We start from the raw sequence: 20026 nt of genomic DNA on the forward strand, positions 1-20026 counted from the left end.
GTCCTTCTACGTACACATGGCTGATTCTGTATGTCGTGGTCGGCGAGATTCATGAGTAACTTTGTGTGTAGATACTTGGGTGAATCCTCTGTGTACATGAATATGTTCGCTTTCACCAACGCAAACCTTTGATTTATTTAAGGCAAACAACAGATCTGATTCTGGAGAAGAGGTGATCCACTTCTGGAGTTGTGATAATAGAACACAAGTAAACACAAATTTGGCATTAAAATGCAGACTATTGAGCCAAAGTTTCTATACACAGAACAGGGCTGGGGAAAAACACAGAAAAGGGCAGAAGGCAGGACCAAATAATTAAAAACAACTTAATTAAAACGTTACCTTAAAACGTTGGTTGAAGCAGGTGTGGAATCGTAGCAATACTGTTGCAGTTTCAAGCTCTATTCGTACAGTATAGGATTTCAGCAAAATTCAATACAGAATTCTAGCCTGTTCAACGTACACCAAAGCAAGAAATAGTGACGATATTTACAGAATCTGATAAATGATAAATACAGAATGTATTAAGACAGTCCTGCTTGGTTTCTTCATTTTTAAACATTTGACCACGTCCACCTCAGGACCCGCACTGTGTACAGGTCTCCTCAATTTTATTTTGACTTCAGAGGTTACCACAGATTCAGAGAATGCACTGACGAACCAATTAAAATACTATTGATGACTTTGTAGTGTTTAATATGATTCAGCTTGAAGTCAAAAGGGCACAAAAAAAAGCACAACCGGTTTGAGGGGAAAAAATAAACAATACAAATGTCTATATTTTTTTCCACCATATATATATATATATGAGTATTATTTGAAAGCATCGGTCTCTTTGTGTGACACGTAACCATATAATATCTGCTGCAGCCTCGGCAGAGGCTCCAGGAGTCTGAACAGGATGATCTGCTGAGGACTGAGGCTCTATTTTTTGCCTTGTTCATGTTTAATAGCCATCTAGTATACCATTTGAGTTCGGCTGGGGGGGGGGGGGGGGGGGGGGGGGGGGGGGGGGGTTGAGGGAGGTTAAGAAAACGTTAGTGAGCCCGACCAGTCCAGTAGAAACGTGTGGGGTGGTAGGGGAGGTGCTGGACGTATGGGGTAGTGTTCAGCAACAGCCCCCTCCAGTCTGCGGCCCTCCCTGGCTGCCGGGGAGTGTGGAGTTGGTGGCGGCATGCTGGGGCCCAATCTTGATTCCGTTTGCCTGTTTACACACACATGCACACAGCACCACCTGTATGTGAGTAACTGTAGTAAAAGTTAAGATATGACATAGATATGAAAAGAATATACCACAAAAAAAAAAAAACAGAGGGAATACTGGTGTCTCAGTGCTCCACATAAATGTCCTGATTTTGTCAACACAGTGAGCACGGAAATCCGAAGGAGCATTATTCCAGCAGTAAAACGCAATGCCAGGGAATTCTGCCAGAGGTTTTACACTCACTCACTCACACGCGCACACACACACACACACACACACACGGTAGCCGCTGCCAGTGGCACTTCCATTCATCACACAACAGCCATCCATCCCGCCAGACTCTCCCCTAAGTGGCTTCCAGCTCCAACGCAGCCCTGTGTTGAGAGGTCACACAGTTGTGGCATTCTCAAGTTCTTAAAGAAACTCTGCCTCACGCTAAATCTGATTTATTGTGTTTTGGGAGCATTTTTCCCCCCCCCTCCCACACGCCGGCCTCAGCACTTCTGGCCAGGTTCCCAATCAGCTGATGTGGTTTGGACCGTGTGCTTTTATTTTCTTTCCCTTTTGTAGCGGTAGCAGTAGCCTACTACTGCAGTGGGCTCGCCTCCATCCGACTGGCTGTAGCTGTACTGGATTTATGCCGTGGCTAGCAGCCAGCGTTGGACGGGAGAAGTTTCTCCACGCGCTGTGGTACGGTACCACTATTTAGTTTATGTACCGAAAACAGTGATGGGAGGGGATTTAAAAAAAAACAACATGGTAACCTCCAGTCTTCTCAAGCTCTGGCCACTGTTTTTTAATCAGTCATCTTTAATTATAGCGGTGGGAGAATTCCTATATAAAAAGATGATATTACATTCACCTCTCTGATCCCTAACCTGAACCTTTAACATTTTCATCAACATCAGAAGTGCAGCAACATATTCAAGGATGGCGCCTCTATGCACCATGTTCTATGTGTAGTTTTGTTGGGTTAAAAAAACAAAAATAACTTTTACCTCGTTATTTATATCAAAAACACCCTCCTGGATCTTCTCGTAAATCTCCTTGGCTGTATTGATGAAAGCCTGTAAAACAACAGTAGAAGCATGTTTCAGTAGCTACAAGTGATGCTTTGCATAAAACGTGCCACGTCATGGAACTCAGTCAGTCCCATAAAGAACACAGAGTTTATTAAAATAGAAAAAAAAAAAAAAAAAAAAAAACTGAGCAATCTGATAATCTAATATTGTGCAGGACAGATAAGATCCAACAGAAACTACAAACAGCGGAAAGGTCATGCAATACAGAAGTTGCAGTATGGCGCCCCCACCTGGCATGCACATTTGTCTTAGGAGAGAAATGTCCATTGGTCAACAGAATAAATAAATGTGACAGAGGACAAAGATTCACTAAAACTCGATTAAACGTGCAAAAGACACCAGAGCCTAATTAACAGAGGAGTTACAGCGTGGCCATCCTCTGCCTCCTACTCGTTCTCTTGAGTAATATTCCTCAGTGGCTCAATTACAACATAGTGAGGGAGAGAGAGCATAAGAGGGAGAGTGAGAGTGTGTGTGAGAGAGAGAGAGAATGAGTTCTGTGTGCGTATGAACAAATAGAGGGGGGTGTAGGAATATGCATGAGCTCTGAGTAGATTGAAACGTCATGAGGGGATGGGGGCAGGTCAAGAGAATTCACACGACACTAATGAGACAAATTAATCATAGAAAGGCTTTCTGGTGGGAGTATGAGATTGGGAAGGGGTTTCCACAATTGAACGCCCCCTCCCTGTTTGATGTGCCCCCCCCCTAAAACACAGCTCCTACTGAAGAGAATATGCTCACACATTCTCTGTCTCTCACACACAGCGCAAGCCATTACCTCTTCTACATTTGATGCAGTCTTCGCAGAGGTTTCCATGAAGATTAAGCCGTGCTCTCTGGCAAAGGCTTCTCCTTCCTCCTTCTTGACCTCTCTTCGTGACTCCAAGTCACTGCATGAAAAAGAAACACCATTTTTGATTTCCCCCTCCAGGAAATATGACAATATTTGGCAATGATAACACCTAATTTTCTCAAAGCATTATGATGCACTGTTATAGAATGTCATAGAACATTCTGAATGGTATTAAGTAATAAGTTGTTGAGACCAACTAATTTATTCAGCAACAATCTTATCACAGTCTCATCCTACTCAACAGAATTCACAGCATTATAGTAACTCAGCTTTACACCGCGCAACACGTCTAACACTGTGGTTGGTGGTCAGAGCCATTGCAAAAAGGGGCGAAACCACAGATGTGACTGAGATTGTGTTTTTGGTTGTGCTGAATCCGAGCATAATGAATGTTGTGTGGTGCATGGAATAAAACACAATAAAGGGAACACTACCTTTTGTTTCCAATTAGCATGATAACCATATTGGAGTTGGAATGTTGACGAGCATCTTCTAACCAAGTTGTCAGGTGGTTAAAGGTGTCCCTTCTGTAAAAGCAAGAACACGAAGTTATTACTTACTTTACCAAAATGCAGTTGCAGCTTCTAATAAAACACTCTGTTATATATACATTTCACTGAGCGAAAGAGGAAAGCTGGGTTCAGTGCAGCTGCTATTCCATAACAGGTTTAAATGGTGGTGGTAGCTTAGTGGGTAACACACTCGCCTATGAACTGGTTCAGACCCCACATCCAACCATTGTCTCCCTGCTCCAGGGGGCTTTTCCCTGTATCTACTTATAGCAAGTCGTTCTGGAAAAGGACGTTTGATAAATGCTGCCAACGTAAATATCTGCTAGTAAAGCAATTCAAGTCCTCCTCTCTCTCACCTTGTGATGTCATACACTAGCAGAGCACCCGCTGCTCCTCTGTAGTAAGACCTGGTGATGGAGCGGAAAGACTCCTGCCCAGCCTGGAACACACAGACAAACAGCCGGGGTCAGCAGGAACATTCAATATAAAAAGTATATTTTAAAAAGTTGGGTTTCCTGCTACTTTCTCACCCCACTGTGAGACAAAACAAATGCTCAAGAGGTTCTCTCGCACTAAAATAGATAAATCTGACGCCACCCAATGCTCGCTGTCCATCCTTCTTCAGGAAGATCTCCAGGCCACCAATTCCTAAAGTGTGTACGCACCTCATTTTGTCTAAACTGACCTTCGTAAGGCCACCAGTGCTGCTGCTATTTCAACAGGCTCCGCCTCCAGAGCTGGTGAGCACATGAGGGCAGGACATGCCCACCAATCCCCCACTCCCTCTCTCACACACACACAGAGGAGCCACTGTCGACCCCTCCCTTTCCTCCATACCAGGGAGCAGGCCAATCACCTTCCTCCTCAGACACAACTCTGGCCCATCTCCCATTCAACAGCATGATGGTGGAGGCAGAAAATGGCCTCCCCCTCGGCTCTGTGGCCAGCAGGCGAGCCGGCCCAGCAGCACACATTTGAATTCAATAACACATCCCCCCAGGCAGCTGTTAACATTAGAGTTAATGGAGCCCATTGTGAATAAATGATGAATGACACTTTTATGCCTGCCATCTGCCGGAGCGAAAGGTTACAGGAAGGCCAGAGGTGTGGATTTCTCCCGTTGAAACGGCTTTCAGGTTGCATCCCATTCACCACCTCTAGCTGGACTTCAATGGATCATGAAAATATAATCCTAGACTCTGGCCCCCGGGCATTATTTCCTTCAACAGAACACTGTACAAGATTAGAACGGTCATCCTATATAAAAAAAAAAAAAAAAAAAATCTGTACCGTGTAACGCACGGAACATTATGTCGCTGTTTAGAGCGATGCTTCCTAACTCTGCTCTTGTAGAATGCTTTGACTCGAACCCTACAGGCCCATAATTATACCCGGGTGTTTCTTAAGCGGCCTGAAATGAATGTGTGCTTGTTAAGGTGCGAGCTGGAATGCACGCTTTCTGGCAGGGGGTCCTCCAGGAACAGGAGGATCCTTAATACCAGAGTTCTGTCTCCCTCTGCTGGATCATTTAAACCATCATCCGCATTCTATACGCAGCGGCCATTCGCTCCGGATCGATGGTATTTGATTTTAAACGCATTTACAGTGCACATCTAGAGAATACAAATGCGGCCGTACGACACAAAGCAGCCAGAATTGGTAATAATGAGGGAAATGAAGAATGAAACAGCATGACGGCCTGAAACGGGAAGCCTCCAAAAGCGGGGTCAAGACATTTTCCTGTAATCTGGCAACATTTGGAATTTATATTTTAAATTAAATAATGACCAAAAGCCAATGATGTGACATTTTTAGGCAGTTACAGATAAACCTGCAAAGTTCAATTCACAAAACAAGACTGACAAAGCGATTTCTCAGCACCAACGTGCTGGTGATAAGCACAAAAAGGGTTGCTCTTATCAGACTGGCATAACACCTCCTCATCTGTGAAGAAAGATTGGAGGAAGCTTTCAACTCAAGTGCAGGCTGTCTGTATAGCGAATGGAGATGATGATGTGTGAAGGCTTTATGTTGTAATGGATTAATCATCATGTTAAATAGGCAAGTGAACCACGTTAAAGTTTAATAGAAAGGGTAAATGTAAGGGAGGTATCACATAAACATTTGAAATTTATCAGTGCGATTCATTTAATGCTTTCCCCCTTAAAAACCACATACATTTATTAAAAACTACAAGATTATATTTCATGTGACCAACCTCCATGAACTGTCCAACTTGGTCCTCTGCTGACCCCATCTCATAGTCACCTGCTGGGACTCTTACCTGGACGCTAATTCATTATACGCTAGTGGACTGCAATAGCCTTCATATGCCATCACGAATGTATTTCATTGTAACCCAGTGCTGACCAGAGGAGGATGGGTTCCCCTTGCTGAGTCTAGGTATCGCTCAAGGTTTTCTTCCTGTTAGGAGATTTTTTTCTTGCCACTGTTGCCTCTGGCTTGCTCACCTGAGGCTTTGAGCACCGTTCTATTTGTAGGGCACTTTGTGACAATGTACATAGTAAAAAGCACCATATAAATAAAGATTGATCGATTGATTTTTTTTAAGACAACATCCTCTGCATTCATTAAAACAGGAATCAATGACTGGTGGAAGATATTCTGGTAACCTGGTGTTTGCATTGTTATCCACCTGAACCAGACCGGTCGTAAAAACAATGGTGTCATATTGTTGGTCCTTTTTACCATAATTAAAAGGATGAAGAGCAACTAGACCTGTGTGATATTAGAGAAGGTGAAAATGATCTAAACACAACTGGATTATGAGTGCCCCACACCCATTGATATTTCAAACCAGTGTTACTTTAAACTACAGGATTAAAGACAAAAGAAATCCCACAAATCTGAAGAACTGGTTAATGTTTAAATACTGTAGAAAAACAGAGAAGAGAACTTAAAAACACACATATTCTCAAAATGAACAGTTAAATAGAACACATATCTAGAACATGGTTACACCAAATCATGAAGACATGCTGAGCTAAAAGACCCAGAAAAATGTCTAACATTGTCTAGCAGGTAGAAATCGGTTCCTACTACAATAATGCCAGACCAGAGTTGTGTATTGGAATATGTCCTATACTTTACTGCTAATACTCAGCACTACATAGTACTAATGATCTGAATAAGAACTGTGTATGTATCACATCAATGGTTGCTACCTATTTGCTTTGCTTCATGTGACTACTAAACTTTTTTTACAGCTTCTTCCATTTACTATTTTTAATTAATGTTTATCATAAAGTCATCATATGGTGTTCTAGCTGGTGATGTCCAGCCCAAGCACAAACTATTGTGATGCATTTCTGCATAGAACATGTGGAACTAGCTTACCGTATCCCAGATTTGGAGCTTTATCTGTTTACCATCTATAGTGATCATTCGTGCTCCAAATTCAACACCTGCCAAAGGGGGGTAAAAACATAAGACCACGGTGAAATCATACATTAACTGATGATGATCTATAATATAGTGTTGACATGTTCTAGCTGAAAAGGCAATCTAGTGTAAGACTTACCAATAGTGAGGTCATGCACAGGCTGAAAGCGTTTATCTGTGAACTGTAAAAGTAGGCATGATTTCCCCACACCTACAAAAGAAAAGGGGCAGTCGGAAATATGCACACATACCATGGCTGGGCGGCTTCAAGTGACACATAAGTCACCGTAAGCAAACAACATGGTATACTAGACAAACTCATTGCGCACACACACACACACACACAAAAAAAGCAAAAAGCGTGACCATAATAATTTTCAAAATGATTTCTACCAATACTGGTTCCATTGATAACCAAGCAATCGCTATAGCCATCAATATAACCCCCTCCTCCAAAAGACAAGCAGTTTTATCAAGGTCATCAGTAGCATTTATTATGGGGTAGTTTTAGGTTGTGATTTGTTTGGAGCTCTGAAAATTCAGAAACGGTCGCATCTTTTATGTAACATAAAATGTGTTATATCTCATAACCTACTTAAAGAAAATAAATAATAATCTTGGAAGGATTTCTGAGGCACACCTCAGTAGTAAGAATTGACTTTATTCACAAAAGGAAACCCTACTTTTCTAAGGCGCTGTTGGAGAGAGATTTGACACAGCCTGTTCACTTTTTCAGCCTTCGAAAAGCAGAAGTGAAAAGGTGTAATATATGCAGCCGCAGGCGGGTTAGAGCCACCAACAAAGGCCTCTAAAACAAACAGGTGAAGCTCTAGGAAGAGCGGAGTAGGCGTTTCCAAGAGCAACAGCTGTTGCTAAGCAGGAGCGGAACCGAAGGGGCACGGGGCAGAGATGACAACATATACATCCGTACCAACAAAACCTATAGATCATCAGGACAATAATGTTAAAGAGCAGGGGAAACAATAAACACCTTAAAGCCAAAAATATTCAACACTGCTGAATTTTCTGACAAATTGACTTTTATAACAACGTGCTTTCATACCAACTGACACTTTATACATAAAAATGGAAAATAGTTGACACCTGTAATGTGCAAAATTAGTCATCAATGTCATTGTAAAATGACAATACCCAATATAATTTTTTAATATGCATTTGATTAATATTTGCAAAACAGACCAACTGTGAGAAGCAGAGTGGAGTTTAATAAATCATTACACCACATGTAATAAACAATAACAGGATGGGCTTTATTCAGTTCATTTTTGTTTTTCTGTAGTTTTGTTATTTTTGCTTCACTTGCAAGAGAAAACCTGGTTCTAGCGTATCACTGCGAGAGTTCCATGTAGTTTACGTTTCAGAAAGTCTAATGTCAGTGGTCTAAATCTGGAGACATCTGTGACTATGAAGTCAAATGTGTTTAACAAATTCTTTACTATGACCAATCACACTAATAAGTAAGTTAAAAAAATAAAATAAAACAATAATAATCACGTGACAAAACACCACAGACAGCGGTTAATCTGATGAAGTAACGTGACCGTGGTTGTGTTTAAGGATTGGTGTAAAGGATACTTCATGTCACAACTTTGTGCCTATTCATATTTTGCTGACGTCAGACGGAATTAAACTGGGAATGTCAAACAGAATCATTGTAACAGGTACAACGAAATCAGGTGCAGTTCCTGAGCCGGAGAGATATCTTAAATACTGTGTGGAGGAAAAAAAAGAAGACGTATACTAACATAGTACAAAATAGAACATGTAAATTAACTAACGGTTCGTCTATATCACAACAACGCGTTACGATCTATAAACATCACGTTTCTTCTGCTTGGAGTAAACGACGCGTATCCCTCCGCCAGAAACGCCATTTGTTGTCGCGGTTCAGGCCTCGCTTTCCGTGTTGTGCCCCGATGCTGCTGGCTGTTTAGCCAACCTCGACCCAGTCCCCTAGGACGGGTAGTGGGCGCATGGCTGTTTAAACACTTCCGTGCGACCCGGTCCACACCGGAGCCCGTCAGGCCGGCGACGAACCGGTCACGGCGCGTACGTAATCGGCCGCGGAGTAGCCGCGATGCTAACGCTAGCCGCCGTTCTGCTAGCATATTTCCGCCCCCCCACGCAAAACACGGCGCCTCCGGAGACGACGCGGCTTGCGCCGCACACGGTCCACGCGTCTCGCAGGCGGCCAACGTTTTCCTGCGCCACACGCGTCCCGCCACTGCGCCAAATTCCCACGAACCGTCGCTGTCAGGCCAAGCCGGCTAGTTAGCAGATGCTAACCAGTTAGCAGGCGGCTAATAAAAAAAAAAAAAAAAACCAGCCGGTCATCCCACCCATACCGTCCAGGATCGGACCACGTCATGGACTCCAACACTGCGGAAATAAGAGCTAGCCCGCGCTAGCCGCGCTAGCCCCCCGTTTTCTCCACACGCAGCGGCTGCTTACCCGTGTCCCCGATTATAATGTACTTGAAGAGATACGCGTAAGCCATGGCCAGCCGGTCTGATGTCAACCTGTCTCGGCCGCGTCAACCACGATCGCGCTCCCTGACGCCGTGCGAGGATGGATGCGTTTTATTTCTGCCCTCCGCTAAGCCAGCCCTTCCTCCCGTCGACGGCGACAAGGAACAATAAACACGTCCGAGCCTCGTCCGCCGACGTCACACGTCCCGCCTTCGGCCGCCACGCACGCAGAAACGCTCCTCCGGCCCCGACCGGAAGCGCAGAATACGAATCGGAATCCCGCGTCCTGTCCGGGTTTTACGCGTGAACCCGCGGGTGAGAGCCACGCGTGTATCTTGTGTGCCGTGTCTGCCTGTGTTGAACACTGGTCGCTCGCACCTGACATTACAAAACCATCACTGTCGACCCGAGGTTTCTGCAATGGCCAGGACCGTCCTGTGAGAGGGCCATGCGCTCGATTAAAGGACGTTTATATTCGCTGTAACTTTTGCTGCCTGAAGACTGCTGACACAGTCGAGCAGATCGGAGAAGGTTCTGCGATCTGCACCACCTCACTCTGGCCGGCAGAGGGCGCTACTGCTACACATTAGAAAACCTGCTTCATGCGCTCTTCCCCAGATGATGTGACGGAATACTATTTACTACTCCTGTACTACTTCGGAATGAAAGAACCTTCATGCATTCTTACTAATCAGATATTGCAAATCATTCTTTACTCAAACGTCCCTTATTGTTGTGGGGCAGTATTTGGCCTAGTCAGGCAGTGGTGGCCTAGCAGGTAAGGAAGCAGACTCGCAATCAGAAGGTTGTCGGTTCGAAAAGCCAAAGTGCCACTGAGCAAAGCACCGTCCCCACACACTGTTCCCCGGGCGCCTGACATGGCTGCCCTCTGCTCACCAAGGGTGATGGTTAAATGCATTATTCACAATGACAATCTCTTCATCTAAAAAAAAAAAACCAAGATAAAGGTAAAAATGACTGTTTCATACAGTACTGATATGGTGTGGCACCCTAGAGAGAACTCGCTGATTGGGGAGGTAGCTGAATTTTTGTTTTGGAGGTTAAAAAATATGTTCTAGTGAAAATTACCACATATATTAAAATAAAAGTTGTTCACAACTGGCCTTCTTCTTTTTATTGATGAACACGCCTATTTCCTACTTTGTGGCAAGAACATCTTTTCTTTGCCTTCCCACCAGCTGTTTTCCCTCTTGGCAGCTTAACCACGGCCAAAGTATTTACCCATCTCAGAGTGAGGCTTTGACAGCCACTTTACGCAGCCAATCCTGGAGCATAAATGCAGGTTTCAGCGTAGAGAGCGAGAGAGGAGCTGGAGGGAGGGAGGGAGAGAGAGAGAGAGAGTTTTGGTTGGCAAAGGTCTGGAGACTTCTCCAAGAGAAACATTTCAGTGAGGGGGAAAGGGAGATAGGAGCAGTAGCAAAGTACACTTGAGGGATAAAAATAATACATTTTAACATGTATAGTCTATTTTGAAGCCTTTTTGGAGGAGAATCCAGACTAATAATTTATATACAGAATATCTACAGTAGCTGTCGCTCCAGAAGAAGACTACAAACTGGGATGAAGCAACAATAAGAATAAGAATTGAATTTGGGAGAAAAGGTTGAAACAATTTTTTTTGCAATGGCTGACAATGTGATTGAGGAGTCAGATTACTATCCTGGGAAGGATGAGGTAGCCTGGGGTTATGAGGAAGGTAAGAGACCTGTCTAGTTTGCACTATTTAGTTTCTTTTTTCTTTCAGGAATTCAATCACTATTTAACTTTCAAAAGAAGTAATGTAATGCCAAAAATGTGCAAACTACGCAATAAAATCTTACCACTTTGTGGTACATTTTACTGGCTATTGTTGGAATGTTGTAGCCTTGCCTTAAATGAAACATGATGTTTTTCATTCAAGCAGAGGGTTTTAACATTCTGAACTGTGCTCACTCGTAAGCGTTTCTTTGTCAGGTTGTGCTGGATGTTAACTTTGAGTTAAGTGAATTTATGCCTCACACTTGTTAAGCGACCCGAGAAGGTAAAGACATTTGGGGGTGGCCTTCACAGAGCGATAAGGTCTGAAAAACAAAGTATAAATCTCAGGGGAACATGCTGGGAAAAAAAACAGTTCTCTGCCACAAAGTCGTTTTTTATCCTGCATCTCGATAGAAATTCAGGGTGTCACTGCAGTCTTCTGACGGTCCAGACAGATAGTCAACACGTCTCGATCTGGACGTAATTAGTAATAAGAGAGCCAGTAAACTCTTCTCCAGCAGAGAGGTGCTGGAGAAGAGAAAATAGGAAGCACAGAAAAATAGCACGTCCTATATTCCCCAGCGTGTGCTATTCCTTTTGGGCTACAAACGTAATGACATTGGGATACTGGTGCACCAGAAGCCCTAAATTCACCATGGCTTATTATCAGAGGACCTGTTATGTGTAGTGATCGTCTATAAGGAGAATGTGTCTTTGGGTTAGATTCTCCACAATGAATGAAGTAGCCCTCTGTTTTTCGTGATTTGCCTCCAGGCGTAGAATGGGGCCTCCAGTTCCCTGAAGCCAACGGTGAGTACCAGTCCCCCATAAACCTGAACTCAAGAGAGGCACACTACGATCCCAGACTTCTGGAGGTGGGCCTGACCCCCAACTACGTTGTCTGCAGAGACTGTGAGGTCATCAACGATGGGCACACTGTACGCATCATGCTCAAGTCCAAATCAGGTACAGATGTCAGCAGTTTGCAGTAGATTCAGGATGGAGTGTGATTGGAGTGGATGGAGTGAATTACAGAAAACCGATTATCTATATAATCTATTTCATGTCTCTCTATAAAAATTAATACAGGATGATGAAGCATCCATACATTTTTCAAATCAATGTGACATAACAAAAACTATTATTTCATATGGTTCAACATAAGCAAGTATACACAGGGTATTGAAAGGAATGTCATATTCAGTGCATCACAATGCAGACGTGGACAAAGTTGCATTGATGCAGTGCAATACATAATTGCTGGGTGATTTTCTGGTGGCGCCATAAAATTCTAGTTTGAAAGTAGTGCTGGTGGTGACTGTGGCTGCCTGATCTGAGTACAGGTGCAGTGCAGCAACCACACAGCACAGCACAGACAAGAATTTATGTGACACTGTCCACAATACCACCCAAATCTGAGGAAAGGAAGAAACCAATCCAGGCTGAGGCAGTCTTGTGAAGAGAAGTGCAGAAAACCAAATCGCTGACATGAGTCATGAAACCAATGAAGGTTCACACTCATTGTGCACGTATTCCTTCACTTAACGTGACCAAATAATAAACACAGTAGAAACAATGTTAGGAAAACCGTAGCTAGCAGAACATTTGTATACACTTCTGGTCAAAAGTCATCAGTCTTTTTGAGCAGATTTTGAGCAATTATTCTTGAGTTTGGATAGGTTTGCAGTTTCAGTAATCAATGTGGGGCAGTGGTGGCCTAGCGGTTAAGGAAGCGGCCCTGTATCAGAAGGTTGCTGGTTCGAATCCCGAGCCACCAAGGTGCCACTGAGGTGCCACTGAGCAAAGCACCGTCCCCACACACTGCTCCCCGGGTGCCATGGCTGCCCACTGCTCACTCAGGGTGATGGGTTAAATGCTGAGGACAAATTTCACTGTGTGCACCGTGTGCTGTGCTGCTGTGTATCACATGTGACAATCACTTCACTTTATCACTTTATCACAATTACGGGTTTTATTCAGCTGCCACTGTTTCAGGGGACTGTGATCTCCCTGCTCTCACTACTCTCACTATTTGTCTGTAATGAGTTGCTGTGGTTTTCCAACTCCACTGGTTTACTTCTTTTTTTAGGACATGCCTTTTGAAATAATGAAACCGAGAGCAGATATTCAGGGCTCCTAAATCCTTTATGACACACCTATGTAACAAGAAACACCAGTTGCTCGCCATTACATTAACAGCTTATTTAACAGCACTCATTAGGCAGGTTCTTCTATGAAGAAAGGGGACTGCAGCACTCCTCTATTTACCAATAGATACAAACTGCTGAATTCAATTCAAACGTTCAGTAAAAATCTACAGCAGTGTGATATATTGCTATATAATGTTCTGCCCTTGTGTAGTCAAGTCACAACAATGTCTTGACATTTTTTTTGTTCAACGTCACTCTTGCATTGCCTGTGTCCCCAGTTTGCACTTTATACAGCTCAGTTTGTCTCGGTCACACACATGTCAGTATGTAACTTTAAACTTTTTCATTGTTTAAATGTTACACGACGTTGTTTCATTTCGCTATGTACTGTCTAGGTAACATGTATATGGCTGAAATTTCACTAACATTTCACTATGCACTGTACTGTACCCAGTGTTTAAATATGTAATTTGGGTTCAGCGTTGTGAATGCTTTATACGCTATATGTATCTAGTACCTTACTGTGAACACAACACAAGTGCAGAGCAGGCCCATGCTGAACATGTTTTCTTCAGGAGCCTTGACTTCCTGTGCCCTTTCCTCTTCCTGTACCCTGGCATTCTTGGCTCAGTGGTGACTGGAGGCCCGCTCCCCAGCAACCATGAGTATGAGCTGCATGAAGTTCGCTTCCACTGGGGAAAAGAGAACCAGCGTGGCTCTGAGCACACTGTCAACTTCAAGGCCTTTCCAATGGAGGTAAGTGTCACAGTCATGCAATTGTTCCATGATTCTAGAAATAATTGTTGTTTAATCAAAAACCAAAAGTTAAACCACAACTAACCAGAGCATACAATGTTCAATACGCAGTGGTTGTTTCCACATTGTGTTCAAGCTCAGTCATAGCAGGCGGTAGAGTTAATAATTTTAGAAAACTGGAACAAAGAAGCCAAACCCAGTTTTATAAAAAGTAACATGACCGAGGAGAGTGTATCTCTCCCATGTTGACCAACCTTAAAGCCAGTTCATTAGTAAGGCTGATCTATTTAAATCCATTCAAGCACACACCTGTCCCCTTATACCTATACGTATAGTGAACACTGAAGTCGACTATACTCCTGAGTGTACCAAGACTCACAAAACCAAGCGTGGATGTTCATTTACACTAATTAATTTCAATTTCAGCTTCATCTTATCCACTGGAACTCAACACTGTTCAACAGTGTAGAGGATGCACTGGGAAAGAAAAATGGGATTCTCATCATTTCCCTGTTTGTGCAGGTAAGGCAAGTCGACTTGGCATTTTGATTGGCTGAGAGAACAGGAAATCTCCTTAATTATGATATTATCAGATTTATCGTTTTGTATGTTTATCCCTCTTGTTTATTATTCCTTGAACATAATTTCAAAGCCCTTTTTTGTCCACAGATAGGGAAGGAGCATCTAGGGCTGAAGGCAATAACTGAAGTTCTTCAGGACTTGCAGTATAAGGTAAACAGGATAGAACTGAATTACCGATAACTCCTACAGTATTTATATATGTCTTAATCAATTCTTTTATATGTCTCCCAGGGGAAAACTAAGATAATTCCCTGCTTTAATCCAAACACATTGCTTCCAGGTAAAGCATTTGTCCTTTACACTGTCCTTTACACACAGTTTACACTGAAGAGTATTAACATTGCTTCTTAAAGAACATAATCACACAAAATCTTTTGTTCAAGAAATGCATTTTTAAGCCATTGGTGACTGTTGTTCTTTTGTCAAGGGCGGACGTTTGAACAGTGTAATGCTTTTGCAAACATTTTTGGGTGGAACGTTTAATATAACGTTTTTTCCTTAAAATTTCACATAGATTATTAAATGAATGATAATTGAGGTATTTTGTAATTTCTCCAGATCCTTTGTTGAGAGACTACTGGGTATATGAAGGTTCCCTGACCACACCTCCCTGCAGCGAGAACGTTACCTGGATCCTGTTTCGCTATCCACTAACCATTTCACAGATTCAGGTAAGGCCATGCAGTCCACATTTTCAATAACTGGTTACAGCCATGTTTTACAGTGTTTTGCTGATTGTGGTGATTCCCGAATTTTGGAATGACACACACTATATCTGCTCTAAACTAACCTGCTCACTGTTAGTTTAATCTGAGCTTCTGCAACTAACCAATAAATAATACCATTCCAAATCTTGTCCACCATGAAGTCTAAGTGTAAAATGTACTTGTCTATGTGTGCATGAATTTCTGCTACTGACATCTAGCTTTTGCAACCTATATGGGGACAATATATGACCTCCAAAGTCATCTGAGGATTTACGTCTAACTACACCTAGAGTGTGAGTAAGCAGACATTTTATGGTAGCTTTGATCATTCTCGGGCTTTTAACTAAAGGGCAGTGGTAAAGCTTTGAAGACTACACAAAGGTCAAAATGAAAGCTGTGGCAGGTGCACATTACTTTCCACAATTTCTGAGGCAAAATTAATGTTGGTGACAATGGGTGCAAGCAAATGTGTAAATGAAGCCGTCTCACCACAACATTTACTTATGTTATCATTGGGTATAATCTCGACATTAGATATAAACTCTAATAACTTGTTGCAATCTGCAAATATTGGTATCAGACTACAGCAGCTGGCACCTGGAGCACCACTGCATTCAACACCATATAACCAAAGTCCACAGAACTATCTAAGCAACCGTTCCATTTCCTCCATGTTATTCACGCATAATTTGGCATATAATCTCTTCCATCTCACAGTTCATGACTAATGCTCTGAATATTGTTACACTTTATTGCATAAAATATATATTATTTTAGATTTTATTCTATTAATTTCATTTTAGTATATTATTGTTACATTTATACTAAATAACTTTGCTTTATTGTGCATTGTTCTTGGGTCTTGAAAATTCGTATTATTTGTACAAGTATAAGAAGCCAGGTTTGGTTGTTAACTAAACAGAATGTTATGCTCAGTGTTACATTTATACCATCAATTGGCCATATAAACCATATATTCATGAGTATTCGTTTTTTAAAAACAACAATAATCATAGTCAAAATCAACAACAATAGCAGCAATGCAATAAATTGGTCTAAAAGCTCATAATTGGCATGGGCTGAAGAGGAAGGAGTTACCTCAATATGTATTACCATGTGAGTCCAGAGAGCAAATATTTATTCGGGAGTTGTGTTTCTCTATCCCACAGATAGAGGAGTTTCGAAGGCTCAGGTCACACATAAAGGGTGCGGAGCTGCCAGAGGGCAATGACGGGATGCTGGGAGACAACTTCAGGCCCACCCAACCGCTGAGCGACAGGGTGGTCAGAGCTGCCTTCCAGTAGAGTCCCCACTGCGGCACCACTGAGCACCAAGCAGCCGGGGTGAATAAAAACGACTGATTGGTATACCAGTGCAGTGCAGATGCTGCAAGCTCTTGTCCCTCATTGGTGTTGTAACATGGAAGAGCACCTTCAGAATGTAATGTAGGATGAGAGTGGACCTCTGATTCAAGGTGAAGTGTCCTACACTGAAAAGAAGTTCACAGTAGCTTTAGCGGGGTAGCTGAGAGCTGGGAACTTGACCTAATGAGTTATGGATCCACTTGTCCACCACCATGAGCAAAGCTTTCTCACAGAACACGTTATTACAACATTATGTCAGAGGCCTTCCTGGCACGTTCTAGAAGCCGCAATGAAAATAGGCCATGCACTCCCGCTGCTCATGGAGACCACTAAACAATGGCGTAGCGCCAGATCTGGAGTAATGGAATAACCCAGTTCTCTCTAATCTAGGACTAGCTGTGCGGTTATGTAGAAGAATAGCTATTTTGGTTCTCTCGTGGGAACACCTGAGCTTGGCTGCGTATTGCTCATTTTGAAGTGAGGGAGTTTGACTGTACACGATTTAGAGCACAGCGATACAGAGCCATCGCTACCAGTGGGTGCTGACATAGTGTAACACAGTCAACACAGTAAGCACAGCCAACTTTGCCAAATCGAACATTTTCAGTGTCACACAAAGCCGCTGTTGTTCAAACGGACACATGAGAAATACCTTGAACACCGGGGGGAAGAAATACCTTTGGGACTGAGGCAGGAATAAAGATGCTTTGTTTCTTCTGAAATTGATATCTAAATAGTCATGTGGCCAGTAGAGAGGTGCCAAGAGCTAGCGTTCTGAAGGCCTGAAAATGTTGAGATGAGAAAAATCAATTTGTCTTGATTTTGAACACTTAAACACAGGAATTTGGTATTTGTTTTTATGCCGTTCTTCTTCTTTTTTTCCAGAGGAGAAAAACAAAGCTAGGAAAAAAAGATTTAGTGAAGAGAAGAATGGAGCCCAGAGTGTGCGGTGATGAACGTAGAGCTGGCGCCGTGCTGCAAATGGATTTAAATATGAACCGAGGTCCAGTAATCCATTTGTCACGTAAGCCAAGTGGACCAATGGCACTGAGAATTTAACATATCCGAGTGACTGTAGCAGTAGCAGTAAGTAGATGTGTCTGTGGTCTTGTTGTGATACTGCATTAAACAAAAAGACTGAATTATAGAAAAAACATTGTTCATACTTACCTCAAGCACAGCATTTCTAATTATTTATTCAAGTTTGTTTCCGACCCTCGTGCTAATGTTAAAATGTGACAGAGCAGGTAGGCTGGTTCAAAGAAAATGTAGAGCACATAGTCCATAGCTGATATATTTATTTTTTAATTATTTACATGGCTTGTCTGAAGTACAACAATGTTAAGCTGAAACTGAGCATTTATGTAACGTTGGTGTACATTTTGGAAAAGAAAAATACTTTACATTTAACATAGTATGCATTTTGCTGTAATAAACATAAACGCATTATCTAATAAACATGGAATTAAAATAGAGAGACAAATATTTGTTTGTGTTTGCTATGTCGACTCTGTATGAGTAAAGAGAACTTCTCAAATTTTTGGGTTGACGGTGTAATGGAGATGACCCTCCCATTTGGCCTATAGACAGTGCTTATCTCCCCTCTGGAGCCAACAACAACAGAGCTGCTTCAAGGCCTAGAGCCATCAAACAGAACCCATTCTTCCTGTTTTCCTTTGAGAAGACCTTCCTTGTTGTACAATGGAATTCAAAGTGAATAAGGAGAAGGCCAGTCAAAAAAAATGCAGATTTTCTATTGGTTTGTAATTATTATACTTCTGCTCATTCTTAAAGCCACAAAAACTACAAAGAACAAAAAGGCCGCACAGTGCCCTCAGCTGTCTGTGTGATAAATAACAGGGTTCTACTCAGCACCCAGGCACCATGGGACTTTTTGGGTACTGACTGGGTAATCTTAGCCGCACCTACCCAAACATTCAGTAAATGAATGCAGGCGCCGTGAGTTAACGGCCACCACGCACTTCGTGCATTTAACTGGTCATGGCAATTGTGTATGCCATAATATAAATCTTTTAGTGGCCATGTTACCCTCTGTGGGGACAACATTGACAGAATTTATTCCTCCAACTATCTTGCTGAGAAGTTTTGCGCTGGCTGATTTGTATAGTCAACACAGTGTATTATGTTAAATGAAGTGTTTCATTCCAATAATCAGCCCGGTGATTCTAACAGCGCTCGTCAGACAGCTAATTCCTCAATCCTTTAGAGTTAATAAGTGTTGATTAGGGGGAAATTACAGCATGCCAAATAAACAAGCTACAGATGTTAATGTGTTAATAGCTCTCCCAAGGCAACAGAAAAGGCAGATTACATTAATCAACCCCCCCCCCCCCCCCCCCCCCCCCCCCCCCCCCCACACACACACAAAAAAGAGAAATTATAAAAAAGAAAAAAATAGAACATAGAATTTGGTTTCTGTCACCTCATATGGTGACCCTGGTTACGCCTATACACTCCGACAGCTTCCAAATTATATATATATTTTATAACATTTTAATAAATGTTTTTCACCTCAAATGTGATTGTAGCCCTCTTTACTGGTCTTTCATTATATAGTGTGAAAATAATTGCCAAACTTCTCCATTTTGGGAAAGGCCCACATAATGATTTAAGTGTGTGTGTGTGTGTGTGTGTGTGTGTGTGTATGTAAATCCATGTATATTCAGGGATAAACATCAACAGAAGCTCCAAACAGTAGATCCTGTTCATCGTTCACCTCATTGTCCTGAAGCCAGCCAAACCTGTCTTAGCCAAATGCCCCGAGGTAACATCGAGCTAACAAGAGACACAATGAGGTGTGTTGTCCCATAAGCACTTTCCACCTGACCAAGGGAGCACGGAAGCTGTTCTTGCCACCTGTGGTAGAAACCAGATGCTGAGCCATTGACAAGTCCCATGTATGGCAAGCTAAGGCATTCAACATTGATCTTTTTGAAACCAGGTTTATATTACACTAAATTTGTCAGCGTATCTCTAGAGCCTTCAATATGGTTGTTAAAATATGTTCACATATGATACAGGTTCAAGCTACAGTACTTACACGGCCATATCATTTGTGCACAGCAGGGACAGAAACGCCGTTTCCACCACTTGAGCAGCAGGAGGAGCTCTGAGCATGTAAAGGCGCGTGCGCTCAGGGTTGT

General features: G+C 42.5%; 2 protein-coding genes across 3 annotated transcripts; one reads left to right on the plus strand and one right to left on the minus strand.

Annotated features, from left to right (window-relative positions):
- Positions 1 to 219: 219 nt before the first annotated feature.
- rab2a (RAB2A, member RAS oncogene family) lies at positions 220 to 9813 on the minus strand. Its single transcript, XM_028977719.1, has 8 exons — positions 9529 to 9813; positions 7196 to 7267; positions 7012 to 7079; positions 4011 to 4093; positions 3577 to 3669; positions 3068 to 3179; positions 2203 to 2271; positions 220 to 1204 (listed from the first exon to the last, which is right to left on the minus strand). Exons 1-8 carry the CDS (start codon positions 9572 to 9574, stop codon positions 1109 to 1111), a joined length of 639 nt encoding a protein of 212 aa, XP_028833552.1. The 5' UTR covers positions 9575 to 9813; the 3' UTR covers positions 220 to 1108.
- A 1110-nt stretch (positions 9814 to 10923) lies between these two features.
- ca8 (carbonic anhydrase VIII) lies at positions 10924 to 18345 on the plus strand. Of its 2 annotated transcripts, none has more exons than XM_028977204.1 (9): positions 10924 to 11262; positions 12078 to 12269; positions 14085 to 14209; positions 14636 to 14731; positions 14879 to 14941; positions 15023 to 15071; positions 15350 to 15462; positions 16668 to 16841; positions 17748 to 18345. In XM_028977204.1, the coding sequence occupies exons 1-8, from the start codon at positions 11190 to 11192 to the stop codon at positions 16800 to 16802; spliced, it is 846 nt and encodes a 281-aa protein (XP_028833037.1). In that variant the 5' UTR covers positions 10924 to 11189; the 3' UTR covers positions 16803 to 16841; positions 17748 to 18345. The 2 variants fall into 2 exon arrangements, with proteins under 2 accessions (XP_028833037.1, XP_028833038.1); XM_028977205.1 differs by lacking the exon at positions 17748 to 18345 and adding an exon at positions 15757 to 15791 and having other exon boundaries at positions 16668 to 16709.
- Positions 18346 to 20026: the final 1681 nt, after the last annotated feature.

The sequence above is a fragment of the Denticeps clupeoides genome, chromosome 4 (assembly GCF_900700375.1).
Source record: "Denticeps clupeoides chromosome 4, fDenClu1.1, whole genome shotgun sequence".
Classification (NCBI taxonomy): domain Eukaryota; kingdom Metazoa; phylum Chordata; class Actinopteri; order Clupeiformes; family Denticipitidae; genus Denticeps; species Denticeps clupeoides.

What these genes read in the sequence shown, in the direction of transcription:
- ca8 (XM_028977204.1), top strand. Translation starts at nt 11,190, where the DNA reads ATGGCTGACAATGTGATTGAGGAGTCAGATTACTATCCTGGGAAGGAT. An exon ending in CATGCTCAAGTCCAAATCAG is followed by an intron (nt 12,270 to 14,084) that starts GTACAGATGTCA and finishes TTCTTGGCTCAG; the next exon opens with TGGTGACTGGAGGCCCGCTC. An exon ending in TAACCATTTCACAGATTCAG is followed by an intron (nt 15,463 to 16,667) that starts GTAAGGCCATGC and finishes TCTATCCCACAG; the next exon opens with ATAGAGGAGTTTCGAAGGCT.
- rab2a (XM_028977719.1), bottom strand. Translation starts at nt 9,574, where the DNA reads ATGGCTTACGCGTATCTCTTCAAGTACATTATAATCGGGGACACGG. An exon ending in CATTATAATCGGGGACACGG is followed by an intron (nt 7,268 to 9,528) that starts GTAAGCAGCCGC and finishes TTTCTTTTGTAG; the next exon opens with GTGTGGGGAAATCATGCCTA. An exon ending in ATGCTAATTGGAAACAAAAG is followed by an intron (nt 3,180 to 3,576) that starts GTAGTGTTCCCT and finishes TTTTTCATGCAG; the next exon opens with TGACTTGGAGTCACGAAGAG.